Below are 15,230 nucleotides of genomic sequence, written 5' to 3' on the forward strand. Positions count from 1 at the left end.
CAAATCAACAGAGCATGACAGAACTAAATTAAGGGCTTTTGATGTACATTACCAAACACTAAAAACATTGGAAAAGAATCATATTTGCATATTACACTTTAGTGAGAAATGTGAAACTTGTGTTCAGATGGGGTTAATTAGGTTTTTATTAGGCTATATTGCTTACAAACATTAACAAAGTAAAACATTAGTTACAAACATTAACAAAATATAAAATCAGATTTTTTTTTTTTTTAATTGTATTGAAAAAGTTACAAGGCATCCAAAATTACATTTTCAAGTAATACCCGTAATGATGATTTTCCCTGTTCTTGCTTTCTTGGGTATTTAGACCAATTCTTGTTTTTTGGCTCTTGGCTTTTCAGTGTTGAAGCCATTATGCTTGTGGGTTGTAGACCATTCCAAGGTATTTTTTATGACTCTAAGATAAAGGGCCCCCCAGAGTGGTCAAAGACCCTCGACAGTATGAACCCTGTATGTGCAATTATGGATAAATATGCAATCAAGTGACATTTCAAGTTCTTGTACACAAGACTGTATAAAATATTGTTAAATTCATTAAACAGTGTACAATAAAACACCTTGGACTTCTCTGATGTGCTTGTTAAAGAGGCCCTATTATGCTTTTTGGGATTTAACCTTTCCTTCAGTGTGTAATATAGCTGTTTGTGCATGTAAAAGGTCTGCAAAGTCACAAAGCACAAAGTCCATGGCTCCTGAACTGCCTGGTTTGTTGTCCAGCCATTACTTCATGACTTAGCTGCTTAGCTTAGCTTAGCTTACTTTAAGCTGAAACTCGGAAAGGGGTGTTACATTTCCAACTCTAAGCGGTTGACCAATCACAACAGACTGGGCCAACTGACCAATCAGAGCAGACTGGGCTTTTCAGAAAGGGGTGGGGTGCTTTAAAGAGAGAGCTAACATTTCAAATAGAGGGTGAAAAGAGGTGCTGCAGCAATGTACAGTATGAGAAAAATAATGTGTTTTTTGAACATTAAAGCATGTAAACCTATTCTAGTAGACCCCCAAAATAAAATTATGAACCTGTAAATGAGCATAATATGGGCTCTTTAAAAAATATTCCATATTTTATTAATCTTTCCCCTCAAAATGAAAAGATTGAGAGTCACCAGTCCAGGATTCATTGTTATGTGTTACACTGCAGAGGGTGACAATCTTCGTTCTTTCAGCATGAAGATATCAGGCTCTCACTTTCATTAAATTTACTGCATATTATTTTGTGTATTCTCTGTGGCATAGCACATGCCAGTGAGAAACAGAATATGATTTTTTTTATATTCAAAGAGTTCCAGTGCAGCTCATGAAAAGGGTTTAAAACCAGTCAATGGAGTTATTCCTTCTCTTCAGTGCAGTGCATCCTGTTCTTTTACCTCCAACTGTTATGTACAGTAGACCTCTTTTTCTCTTTTCCATCATTTATTCACATTCAGTCAGTCTGCGGGACGTGACTCAGCATCAGACTCTTTGTGGCTCCAGAGGAAAGCCAACCAGCTGGGTGACTGTCGCATTTGACGTGCTGTTCCTGCACTCTTCACTCTCTTCATCTGTCAGGCAGAGGTTTAAGATATAAGAACAACAGTTTCATTCTGCATTTGCGTTGTTGAATAAGTAGGTTAAATAGTTTTGCAAAATGTATATTTCTCCATTGAATAATTCACTACTCCTAATGGAAACAGTATTCCCATTTCTTTAATAGTCCAAACCCTCCCCTTCTCCCATTATGGCCAATAATTATTTTCTAACCCCTTTATCAAGGAGGATGTCAAACTCATCGCTCATTCTCCTCAGCTGCTGGCCGTACTTCTTAGCTGCCCACAGAGCAGGGGGAGCAGAGCGAGATCGACGTCTGAAAAGATCACCTCCAACCAAATTTTCTTCCTCTCCTGCCCCGGTCACCAGCAAGTCCTCCTCATTCATCGAGTGATTCCTCTGCCTCCCGAATTGCTCTCCTACAATGACATTTGATATGAATGACCCTTACCTGGTCACATTAGATCTAACATTATGACTAAACTTAGACAGACATTTCCTTTACAGACATATTTTTTTTTTTTATCCATTAATGGGACTAAGGGATGAATACAAAACTAAGGCTAAACACAGAGGTTATTCAGAGGAGTTTGTGTATAGATTGGCTTTCAGTAGATTATTTTACTCATATTTGCTTAAAGGAATAGTTCACCCAAAATGGTAATTATCTCATCATTTACTCACCCTTATGCTGTGTCAAACTCAAATGACTTTCTTCTGCGGAACACAAAGAAAGATCTTTTGAAGGTTATATGATGTGTGTTTGTCCATTTAATGCAATGGGGTCCAGAACTTTCAAGCTCCAAAATGGACATAAAGGCAGTATTGCTTCAGAGGACATGGTTTAAACCACTCGAGTTGTATGCATTACCTTTATGGAGCTTGAAAGTTTTGGACCCCATTGACTTGCATTGTATGGACAAACAGACATACTGTATATCCTCCTTCAAAAAAATCTTTGTGTTACGCAGAAGAAAGTCACAATAGTTTGAGACAGCATATGGGTGAGTAAATGATGAGAGAATTATAATTTTGGGTGAATTGTCCCTTTAAAGCCTAGTGCAAGAAACTGACTGAAATATGTCCCAAAATTAAGTGTAAACAAACCTGCGCTTACATTAATGACAAAATTAAATTCTCTCTACATACTACAAAACCTATCCATACAAGTTGATGTATTAAAAGTACTTAAAAAGTACGATGTATCCAGGATACATAAGAGATGGCGTGAGTTCTTGGAAATATTCCAGAGGCCCTTGCGGCTGACTTACCTTTCAATTTCTCAGGCACATCAAGATGCAGCTTTCTCTGCTGTGATCCACTCTTAGCTTCTGTCTGAAGGTGACCAGAGTCCTCTCTGTCTTCTGTGTTAGACTCATTGTCAGAAACCGTGCACATGTGTGCCATAATTAAACTACAAGTTAAATAATAAAAAGTCAATTTATTACATTTTCTTTTTTGTCTGTCAATCAAGCACATTTATAAGTTTGTTTTTTTATGAAGAAGCTGGAGTCACTTGAACCACCGTACAAAACTTTTGTCTATAAGACATGGCTGTATGATATGAAAATTAGCTGATACTATAAGTGTTTTCCACTTAATGGAAAAGCTTAAACTCCAGCAGCAAAGATGACCAGAAAAACAAGTTAATAAAATCAGCTCCCACCTCTTGCACCACTGGTTAAAATGAGGCTGACATTGCAATACTACATAAATAATACAAGGAAGAAACTCATTTTTGTGCAACATATCACAGAAAACAATGCCATGAATTTTAAGACCTACCATCACAATCAAACTTTCAATCTTATCTCCACAATGAAAGATTGTAAAGTAAACTGGCACAGCTACATTTCTCAGAGGTGCTTTCGGCGAACTAACCTGCTTCACTTTACATTGGGAATCTCATTTAAAATAACTTAAAAGCTTTGAAAAGACTTTAAACAGCTCGGTAAGTGCCGCATAAATACGAGTGTCACAAGATTGGACTTTTATTTTCCCGATTGTTCTTCTGTAGACACAAGAACAGCAAATAGTCCTCGTGCCCAGTTTTTGAGTTTCCTATTATGATGAGAATCATAATAAAACAGACAGGGATCCACGGTAAGCATTTGTTTACAACTTTGAGGCTCCATACCACCTCAAAGCAGCAAATTTAAACCCAATATATATAGGAGGTTTCTAACTAATTAAAGATTCGTTGGTTTTAAGTAAATTCAACATACAACAATTACTCACTTCTTGCATTGTTTGATTACCTGCTTACTATCAAGTCGAGTTTCTCACCGCTTTTTGGAGTCTGTCGGCGTTTTGTGTGCAGTCTTCCGGGTGGTGTGTGCGTGCGTGTGTGCGTGTGTTTGGACTCCTGCAGCTCTACCGACACTCACACGTGCTGTGTTGTAGGAGCGCAACATAATTTCACTTCAAACTCACACACGCTGTGCAGGCCTGAGAGACTACACTGCAAAAAAATAAAAAATAAATAAAAAAAATAACTTAAAAAATAAAAATTAAATAAAATGAAATAAAAAAGGCTTAACAGAAATGGGTTAAATAAAGGATTTACACAGCCAAAACTGCTAAAATATCTATTGTTTACATTAGATATGTACTAAATAATTGCGTACTTATTTTAATAGAGCATCACTGTTCATTTGTAAATATTTCTTCCCTGAATTATGGACACAATTTTGCACAATTACGCTTGATGCATCAAGCACTAGATGTCACTGTCTTCCAGCACAGGGTTTGTGTTTTGGATCGGTGGTGTGTCGTATGTGGAGACTGGATTTAGCATCAAAAACGTCATATCCTATAATAATATTTACATTCTTATTAATTCATGTAAAACTTTGTTCTATTAAAATGGCCTATTCGATACAAACGTTTTTCTTCGAGCCGATGAAAAGTTCAAACAATTGAATAAAGGTAAATGAATCTACTTTTAATTAATTGATCCTGCTCCATGTATCATCTCAAAGTATTAAAACGATTCATAAAATGTTTATTGTTTCTCTCTAAAACGTTTTATTTTTATTTTTTTTATTAGCCAATAGTAATACCGGAAGTAAAAGCTCCAATGTTTTTCCCCTCTCTGTGCGAGCGCTGCGTGTTCTCGAGCGCGTCTCGAGGATATGGAAGATGGCGAGCGCGGAGCCAGCGGCGGAGCACGAGCGAATACTGCGAGAGATTGAGAGCACAGACACTAACTGTATCGGTCCCACACTCCGGTAAGTGTTCGGGTAAGGGATAGAGGGTACTGGGCTCAGGGTGCGTGGCGACATTTTGGAGAAAAGGTTCCCGGGGAGGGTGCTCTCCTTGTTCCTTCAACTTCTCACTTAAAAGACTTTCCAAGAAATCTTCCATTCAGGTTGGTGAAGTAGGTGTTAAGTAGCGATTTAGAGAGAGTCTGAGAGTGTTTTAATTAGTATTCCTTTCACATGGCTCTCTGCACGGCTACCGGACTGCAGGCGGAGGCGAATATTGGAGAATGATAAATATAGCTCTTTATGTGAGAAGAACCCCCCCCCCCCCCCAAAAAAAAAATAAAAATAAAAAAAAACACGAGCAACGTTTGTGAGGTTGCTGTCCATTTTATTTAAGGAAGTAGCATGGGCTTTTTAACTAATGCCTGACACGTTGACTTTTCTTAAAATGGATTTTAGCGTCAGAGCTTCTTGATTTCACTTTATTATTGCTTGGGAATAAACAAGTTAAAAGTAGAAGTACTGTTCGTGAAGACTAAATTAAGAGCAAATTAAGTTGAGCATGTTTACTACTGTAGAGTTGTCAACATTTAAGCTTTAGCAATCCAACTGCTAATCTCTGCTTTCAGCAATGGGTCAGCAACTCTCTGTCAGGATTTGTTTACATTCTAGAAAAGGATGTCTCAGCAGAGCCGAAGGAAAACACCAAGCCAGTAGTATTTTGGTTTAGTTGGTATAATGTGTGCCAGTATAAGGCACCAGAGTTTTGCTTTGTCTGTATAAGTCTATTTCCACTAAGCTATTTTGTAATAATTAGCCTACGTATCAATATGACTTTAGCATGTGGGCACATTATACATTAAACTAAACATGTTCACAGAGAAGATTTGCTCTGTTTGAAATGTGCTGATTTAGTTTAGGCTACTTAAGGGATAGTTCACCCAAAAATGAAAATTCTTTCATCATTAATGCACCCTTTCTTCTGCTGAGCACAAACAAAGATTTTTAGGAGAATATCTCAGCTCTGCAGGTCCATACAATGCAAGTGAATGGTGGCCAGAACTTTGAATGTCCAAAAAGCACATATCAGACTCCAGTGGTTAAATCCATATCTTCAGAAGCAATATAAAATGTGTGGGGAAGAAACAGATAAAAATTTGTTATTTTTGCAATAAATTCTCCTCCCGGCCCAGTAGGTGGCGATATGCTAGAAGAATGCAAATCACCAAACACATAATAAGTAGTAGTGGAAGTTAAATTAAAAGTGGAGCTTTATAGTGAAAAAGGACTTAAATATTGATCTGTTTCTCACCCACACTTCTGTAGTTTCTGAAGATATAGATTTAACCACTGGAGTCATATGGATTACTTTTATGCTGCCTTTATGTGCTTTTTGGGCCTTCAAAATTCTGGCTACCATTCACTTGCATTGTAAAGACCTACAGAGCTGAATTATTCTTCTAATAATCTTCATTTCTGTTTAGGGCAATTCCAGGAAATAATGATTTCAATGCATTTTGGATGGTTTCTCCTCATACTGTAAGTGCTGCTTTCACTACTGTTTATGTCTGTAACGAAGAGATGTCATGTCCGTAATGCCGGTTTTTCCCCATTTATGTGAAAATGACAGTTAATAAAAAAATAAGTAGTACCTGTTCTTAGGTGTGCCAACCCTTCTACATTCTGTGGCTATTATTTCTGGATTGTGCATTTCAATTCAGAGTTTTTACAAAGTGTGTGGTCTCCCAAAAACTTGTGTCCATTTATGTCACATGCGTAACTGAAGCTCATTTCCCTATCTAATCTGGAAAAAAAAACTTGTCTAGACTGAGACTTTTCTGATGCCTGGATTCTATCTGCAGGGGTCTATGATATACATAACAAATATTTAATGTACTGGTAATGAATGCTTTATATATATACACTATATTGCCAAAAGTGTTCGCTCATCTGCCTTTAGACACATATGAACTTAAGTGACATCCCATTCTTAATCCATAGGGTTTAATATGACGTCGGCCCACCCTTTGCAGCTATAACAGCTTCAACTCTTCTGGGAAGGCTTTCCACAAGGTTTAGGAGTGTGTTTATGGGAATTTTTGACCATTCTTCCAGAAGCGCATTTGTGAGGTCAGACACTGATTTTGGACGAGAAGGCCTGGCTCGTAGTCTTCGCTCCAATTCATCCCAAAGGTGCTCTATCGGGTTGAGGTCAGGACTCTGTGCAGGCCAGTCAAGTTCTTCCACACCAAACTCGCTCATCCATGTCTTTATGGACCTTGCTTTGTGCACTGGTGCACAGTCATGTTGGAACAGGAAGGGGCCATCCCCAAACTGTTCCCACAAAGTTGGGAGCATGGAATTGTCCAAAATCTCTTGGTATGCTGAAGCATTCAGAGTTCCATTCACTGGAACTAAGGGGCCAAGCCCAGCTCCTGAAAAACAACCCCACACCATAATCCCCCTCCACCAAACTTCACAGTTGGCACAATGCAGTCAGACAAGTACCGTTCTCCTGGCAACCGCCAAACCCAGACTCGTCCATCAGATTGCCAGATGGAGAAGCGTGATTCGTCACTCCAGAGAACGCGTCTCCACTGCTCTAGAGTCCAGTGGCGGCGTGCTTTACACCACTGCATCCGACGCTTTGCATTGCACTTGGTGATGTATGGCTTGGATGCAGCTGCTCGGCCATGGAAACCCATTCCATGAAGCTTTCTACGCATTGTTCTTGAGCTAATCTGAAGGCCACATGAACTTTGGAGGTCTGTAGTGACTGACTCTGCAGAAAGTTGGCGACCTCTGCGCACTATGCGCCTCAGCATCCGCTGACCCCGCTCTGTCATTTTACGTGGCCTACCACTTCGTGGCTGAGTTGCTGTCATTCCCAATCGCTTCCACTTTGTTATAATACCACTGACAGTTGACTGTGGAATATTTAGTAACGAGGAAATTTCACGACTGGACTTGTTGCACAGGTGGCATCCTATCACAGTACCATGCTGGAATTCACTGAGCTCCTGAGAGCGGCCCATTCTTTCACAAATGTTTGTAGAAGCAGTCTGCATGCCTAGGTGCTTCATTTTATACACCTGTGGCCATGGAAGTGATTGGAACACCTGAATTCAATTATTTGGATGGGTGAGCGAATACTTTTGGCAATATAGTGTATATGAAGATAAATGTAAAATTTTCACTGCAAATGTCACATCCGTAATGCTGGAATTGCCCTTTAGCAGAAGAATGAAAGTCATACACATCTGGAATGGCATGAGGGTGAGTAAATGATCAGAGAATTTTTGGGTGAACTTTCCCTTTAATATTATACGATTCAAAACACCTCGGACAAGTACACAGAATGTAGCATAAGTACAGTATAATGCACCAGTCTTTTGCACGGCCATTTTATTGATTCTTTCTCCATGAACTCTCCATATTGCTTCCCAGCAGTCTGTCAGAGTTGGATGGAAATGAGTGCTATTCACCCAGTCAGGCCAACTCTCCTGTTATTATTTTTCAACTAATCAGTTGTTTACAAACATGTTCTTCAAATAGTGGCATTGTGTGGTATTCATACACTGTTAAAGGGGTTGTGACATGAGGAATACAATTTTCCTTAATCTTTTGACATGTAAGAATTCATTGTACTATAAAAACATACTGTAAGTATCATAACTCAAAACTTCCTCAATACAAAGAGCATTTATTTAAACCAAGCTGCAAAAATGGCTCATTTGGATTTTCCCTACTTTGTGACGTCACAATGAATAGTATAGCAAATGACTGCCTCTACAGCAAGACATCAGCACCTCCTTTTACATCATCACACCCTTGGCCTGCCCACTGGCGCTCAGTCGGAAAACTGAAGAGGAGGAAACGAGACAGATAGGCCTAATATTCCTGCACACCAAAAGGGACATACACAGGAGACCTTGTGCCCATCTGGACTATTTTTAAATGTTTTTCTACATAAACGTGCAATTGAAAAACTATGCATTGATTCAAAATGATGCATCTCATGGTGCTTTAAGAATACGTGATGCCAAGTTATAACTCTTAAAAGGAGACCCCCATTCTGCATCTTGCTGTTTTGAGTATAAACCTGGATGCGTTGTTGCTCCCATTTGCACTATTTTTAATTGTTTGTCTATGTAAACGTGCACTAGATGGATGTGTTTGACTGTTATGATGCGTTTACGGCCAATTCCATTCATGAATGTTTTACATGTCATGACTGTTTGATATTTATAGTTTATGCTGTGCTTGAGTTAACAGTCTGATGTGTGCGTTCTGTGTAAACCCTGAAATTTAGTATCACTTTTATAATCTCACATACTACTTCTTCCGGTCAAAACTTCGGCACCTAACTCGTCCTGCACCATTTTGGCATAGACCCACGAATTAGGTGTTAGATCAACCGGCCTATTTACCACACCTGTGCTTTGACTTTTCTAAGGGGTAGGGGGTACGGTGCACCCCTGTGGGGCAAAAAATGTCCTGAAAAATCCCATAGACTTTGCATTGCGATGAAATTTGATGGATCATATCTCCAGATCAGAATTTCTTAGAGACATGTGGGTGGACTCATTTCATACGGCCTAGCAAGCAGTTTTGGAGCTTTAAATGAGATTGGGGGTAAGATGTACCTCTGGGGGGTAAAACTGGCCCAAATATGCATACTATGGCAAGGGTCTCATCCATGAATGTTTTTTTCCCCTTACTATGACAAGACACTGAATTTTGTGGGATCATATCTCTCAATCAGAATGTCGTAGAGATGTGGGGGTGGGCTCTTTTCACTCTGGCAACCAATCAGTCTTTAAGTATCGTCTTGGAAATGGCGACGCCCTTTGACTTCCATTCAAAATTGCTTAGATGGTATCTCAGGATCAGAATGTCATAGAGACTTCATTGTTGGCTTGTATGACTCAGGAAATCAAGCAGTCTTCTCAGTATCACCCTGGCAACTGCCTAGCAACCACGTGGGCTTACCCTAGCAACCAAGTAGCAAAACACATCTCTGCACCAGAACATTGTAGAAATTTCCTGTTTGGCTTGTTTGACTCAGTCTTATGCTAGTAATGCCTAGCAAAGTGCTAAAACATGCTAACATCATGCAAACACATGCTAGCAACATGCTAGGATCATAATAGCAGTGCTAGCAACATGCTAGAACATGCTATGTGACGAGTTCTGTGTTATTTTGTTTTGTGTAAGCACCACACACATTTTCTTCAGGAAATCTAATTTTGTATTTTTGTGAAGCTGGTTCATACTCTTCCGATTGAGTTTCAAACATGTATATATATATATGGATGTATTTGAGGGGCTAAACCATAGATATCTAAATGTAGATACCTTATTAACAGTTGTTTCTATGGACCACGATATGTCTGCACGTCTGCTATATTGGATAGGTCAAGAGCTGTCTGTCAACACATGAATGTAAATTGACAGATACGGTCTGCAGAAGTTTGTCTTTTCCAGCCAACTTTCAGATTATCTGATTTTCCATAAACATTGGGTAATATTTTAGATGATATAAAAAATTCTGACTTCAATAACAGTTTTTTTTACTCTGTAGCAAACTGCAAATTAAGTCCTCTACAAATGAATATATAATGTCAAACATACTGAAAATTAGCACCCAGTCAGTCAATTCATTACATAATGAACTGTTTCCACACAAAAGCAGTTTATGCAGTGATCTGAGGTTTCTTCTCCATTCACTTACATTCAAACAGCTCTTCTTGTTGACCATTCCAAAATGGTGCCAGAACCAGTGGAATGTGGCATCTATGTATGTATATCTATGGGCTAAACGGTGTTAGCCAATCATAACTGTGGGCATTTACATTGGTGTTTAAATGAGACGCTGAGGTCTAAACTGTTTTTTTAGACCGAGGGCTAGAGACAGGGTGGAAAATGAGTTTTGGTGCCTCAGGTGGACCTCAGGAAAAATGATTAAATAATAATAAAAATGGTCATGACCCATTAAAGAAGCTGATGCTAATTGTGGTGCTAGCAGTGTGTGTGGGGCACATTGATAATGGCTTCATATTCTCACACCCTGTGGTGGGGCTCTCACATACAGAATGAGGTGATAGATATTGCAAGCGCATGCAGCCTGGCTTTCTTCCCATTGAGATATCTGCATGTTAAGTTATAACATTGAAAAATGTATTTGCGACAACTAAACTGCATTATCGTATGTGATTGGTTCTTAGATACCACTCATTTTATTTTATTATGCTGATTTTTTAAATATATAAATATAAATATTTTACTTTGACTATGTTTGTCAAGTTCCAAATAAAAGAAAATGATATAAGAGGAAGTAGTTTTAATATATAAAGAATTTAATTCACTGGCTGGATTACTCAAAAATAGGCATTACAATATTATTTAACTGGTAAACCAAAATTTTTTTCGGTGAAAAATGTAACTATATTGTGACATATATTACTCATGTCATGATATACAATTTTGGTCATATCGCCCACCCCTGGGTTGTATTGTCTGTGAGGGCAAAGGGAGCACAATATGCCTGAATTTGCAAACACTGGCCATTGTTGGCAAGTACTCAGCAAAAATCCTACTCCAATACTGCCCTACACAAAGCCAAAATGCCATAACTACGCCAACACTGAAACTGAGAAAATTGCAGCCAAATGTGTATTATTTTATAGTTTTAATCTTTTTGTTTTTGAATCTGAGAAAAGGTGAGCCAAACCTGTCTGTTGCGGGACAGATCATTGACTATGTTTACATGGACGCGAGAAAGCGGTGTATTGCGAGAAAGCGGTGTATTGCGAGAAAGCGGTGTATTGCGAGAAAGCAGCGTTCTGGTTTACATGCAATCTATAAGTGCCATACTCTTTACTCCCGTATACATGCGGCTTGGTCAGTAAGCAGCTTTCTCCACAGCAATGTAATTTCCCTGCGACGCTTGTGTAAATAACAAATATGATATCCGAGGAAGACTTCACAATTTTATCTCTGCTTCTCTTTATTTCCAGATTTTCCAGAGTTGTTGCTGTGTTTAGTTTTCTTACCTTTTTATCGTGACTTGCAGCGGAATTGCGCTTCAATAGTAGGGTTTCCCTTTACATAGACATGTATACATATAGTATGTATGTACATATATGTTATACTACTTTGGCTGCTGAATTGCGTGTCATTGTTCCAGTGTCTATTCATTATTATAGGCTGTTAAAATTTAGGCTGTTATAATAAGTACAAAAGAGGGCATAATCAAAATATAATGCATAATATTTTAAGAAGTTAATTAAACAAAATTTAAAAAGTTAGTTAACTTAATTAAGAAGTTCCAATCAACTGGATATGTTAAGAATTGACCTGGAAGAGGATGAGTGTCTATATTGTCTCCAAGCATGGTGAGGAGGATGGTTCGAGTGGCCAAAAATTCTCCAAGGATCATAGCTGGAGAATTGCATAAATTAGTTGTGTCTTGGAGTCAGAAGGTCTCCAAAACTAAAATCAGACATCACCTACATCACACGTTGTTTGGGAGGGTGTAGCAGCCAATAATATAATAACTACCGTTAATGTAATAACTGCCAATAATGTAATACATTTTTTATTATTTTTTTATTAACCCAGCCAATAATGTAATAGCCAGCCAATAATGTAAGAACTTATTATATTATGGGCAAAAAGTTATGTTATTGGTTTAGAAATTTTATTACATTATTGGTAAGTTATAACATTATTGACTTTTATTACATTAAGAATGGAAAATGTATTACGTTATTGGCAGTTATTACATTAACGGTAGTTATTACATTATTGGCTGCTACAGGAGGGTTTCAAGAAAAAAGCCTCTGCTCTCATCCAACAACAAATTCAAGCATCTTCATTTTGCCAGACACTACTGGAACTTCAAATTGGACCAGGTTCTATGGTCAGATAAAACAAAAATAGAGCTTTTTGGAAGCAAACACCAGAGATGGGTTTGGTGCACACAGAGAGGTAGCCATTTGGAAAAGCACCTCATGGCCACAGTTAAAATGGTAGTGGATCTTTAATGTTGTGGGGCTGTTTTTATGCCAAAAGTCCTGGGTATCTTGTTCGGATACATGGTATCATGGACTCTATCAAATACCAACAGATTAAAAAAATCAAAACCTGACTGCCTCAGCCAGAAAGCTTAAAATGGGCCCTGGTTGGGTCTTCCAGCAAGACAATGGTCCAAAACACACATCAAAATCAACACAAAAATGGTCCACTGACCACAAAATCAAGGTTCTGCCATGGCCATCCCAGTCTTCTGACCTGAACCCCATAGAAAACCTGTGGGCTGAACTGAAGAGGAGAGTCCACGTGGACCTCGGAATTTGAAGGACCTTGAGAGATTCTGTATGGAGGAATGGTCTCAGATCCCTTGCCATGTGTTCTCCAACCTCATTATGCTTCATAGGAGAAGACACAGAGCTGTTATCTTGGCAAAGGGATGTTGCACAAAGTATTGAATAAAAGGGTGCCAATAATTGTGCCACACATATTTGACAAAAATATTTGTTTTTTGATAAAGCTTGTGTTGGGTTTGCAATTGTTTGATATCCATTAGAGGATATATTTTTGTGAATATTTTGAATGAAATATGAAAAGGATAAACAGTAAAGACATATTTGTCACAGCCACCGTTGCTCATATTTACCAAGGGTGCCAATATTTTTGGCCACCACTGTAAATGTATTTTAAATCTTAAGTAACACAACCGTGTCTGACTTTGGCAACATAAAGCAGAGCTCTATAATGAAGTAACTTAAACAACAGCACTGCATTTATCAGCAGATTGTTATGAGAAAAATTCACAATTTTCATGTATTTCTTGAGAAAAATTAGTTTGTCTACATTCCAGTCATTTTAATTTGAATAGCACTTTTTACAGTCGTTTCAAAGCAGCTTTTTAGAAAATCATGCCTTAAAGTCTTAAAGCCCCCATTGTGCAAGCTATAGGTGACCGTGGCAAAGAAAAAAATTCCTTTCAAAAAATGATAGCACACAATTCCCCCCCCACTTGCCTCGTTTTCACTTTGCATGTAAACTTTAGCATTCTTACCAGCGCAAGTGTTGTGCTCGTAGCCGTTTACATTTCGACATCAAAAGCAGAGAATAATAAGTCTCATGTAATTTAAACATATATTGTTTTTAAATAAGCTGGTTTTTGAAAGTTATGAGCGTCTTGCTATGCACTGGGATAAGACACTGTTGTTTGGCAAATTCTACAAGCAACGCTACAATCTACTTGCCATTTGCCATTGGTCTTCAAGCTCTCAACTCGCCTATGTAGACTAGTTGCACTGTTTTCCCTTGAGCGCTTAGCAGCACCTCACCGTGAAGGAGGCAGCTGCCAATGTTGCATTGCTTGGTTTTAATCACACGTATGTATTTATGTATCGTACAATACATATGATATTATATCGAGAGTGATACAATACAGTATTTTTTTACACCCCTAGTTTGTTAATGTGTTATCACGAAAAAACTCATGTTGCTGTGTGCTTCAGTTTGTGAATAAATATAGGTATCGTAGTTTCAGTTGGGGATGATGGTCGGCTGGTCCTCAGATGAGGTGTGTGTGTGTGTGTGCTCGCTGGTCTGTTTTTTACAATTTTATTTTAACCCCTTTCAATTTCAACTAAGCTGCATTTTGTACATGTATGAGGTTGAGACAAGTAGGTTTAACATCCTCATGTCTCTATTATAGGACCTCTTTTCTGATGAATTAAAGGTTTTCAGCTGCATGTGGCACTGCTGTGAACTTTAATCAGGGCTCAGTGCTAATGATTTTTTCTACTGGCCCTGCCAAAATTTTCACTGGCCCCAACACAAAAATTATAAATGGCTGTTTTTACCATCATGGCTTTAAAAATGTGTCCAAAGATAATTATGTTTTTAAGACAATGTCCCCCCGATATATAAGCACTTTACAGATATAAATTCATAAATACATCATATTAACCTCATCCGTCCTGCCATTTACACATGAGTTTTTAAGTGAAGAGTTCTGTTGTGCAGATGATGGATTTTCGGTCACTCGTTTAGTCATGCTGTCATGCAACTTTTGGCCAAGTGTAGTGTATTCACACATGATCAAAGATTTAATCACTGAGTTAAAGATGTGATTATTGGCTGAATGTAATAAACATATGAATCCCTGTGAAGAGACTTGCTACCAAATCGGTTGTGACATGTAATATACATTAGGGAGATATTAGGCCTAATCTGTGTATATAATATGAAATCAGACAACCCAAACAAGACCAACACTGACTGATATAAAAAGAACAAAAACAAAAATACCTGTACGGTCCAGAAATGAGAAATGTAACTGGTGTTTCATGAGGATGAAGTAGGCAGTTTTGAATATTCATCTTCACCCTGCAGCTGAACAGCTCTGATAATAATAGCCTAATAGCCATAGTGATCTTGCTTCTTTTCATATCA

At 38.3% G+C, this 15,230-nt stretch overlaps 1 protein-coding gene across 9 annotated transcripts in view; it reads left to right on the forward strand.

The window, feature by feature from the left end:
• The first annotated feature begins 4,176 nt into the window (after nt 1-4,176).
• Nucleotides 4,177-15,230, forward strand: part of LOC127414759 (exocyst complex component 6B-like) — a 187,583-nt gene continuing 176,529 nt past the window's right edge. For 5 of the 9 annotated variants that reach the window (XR_007892852.1, XR_007892851.1, XM_051653053.1 and 2 more), the window contains exon 1: nt 4,177-4,781. Coding sequence is in view for 7 of the 9 variants with exons in the window: in XM_051653053.1 (XP_051509013.1) it covers nt 4,693-4,781 (89 nt within the window). In the remaining 2 variants the exon portion in view is untranslated. The remainder of the gene's footprint in view (nt 4,782-15,230) is intronic. The other 4 variants (XM_051653075.1, XM_051653084.1, XM_051653022.1 and 1 more) reach the window with 4 other exon arrangements.

The sequence above is a fragment of the Myxocyprinus asiaticus genome, chromosome 2 (assembly GCF_019703515.2).
Source record: "Myxocyprinus asiaticus isolate MX2 ecotype Aquarium Trade chromosome 2, UBuf_Myxa_2, whole genome shotgun sequence".
Lineage (NCBI taxonomy): Eukaryota > Metazoa > Chordata > Actinopteri > Cypriniformes > Catostomidae > Myxocyprinus > Myxocyprinus asiaticus.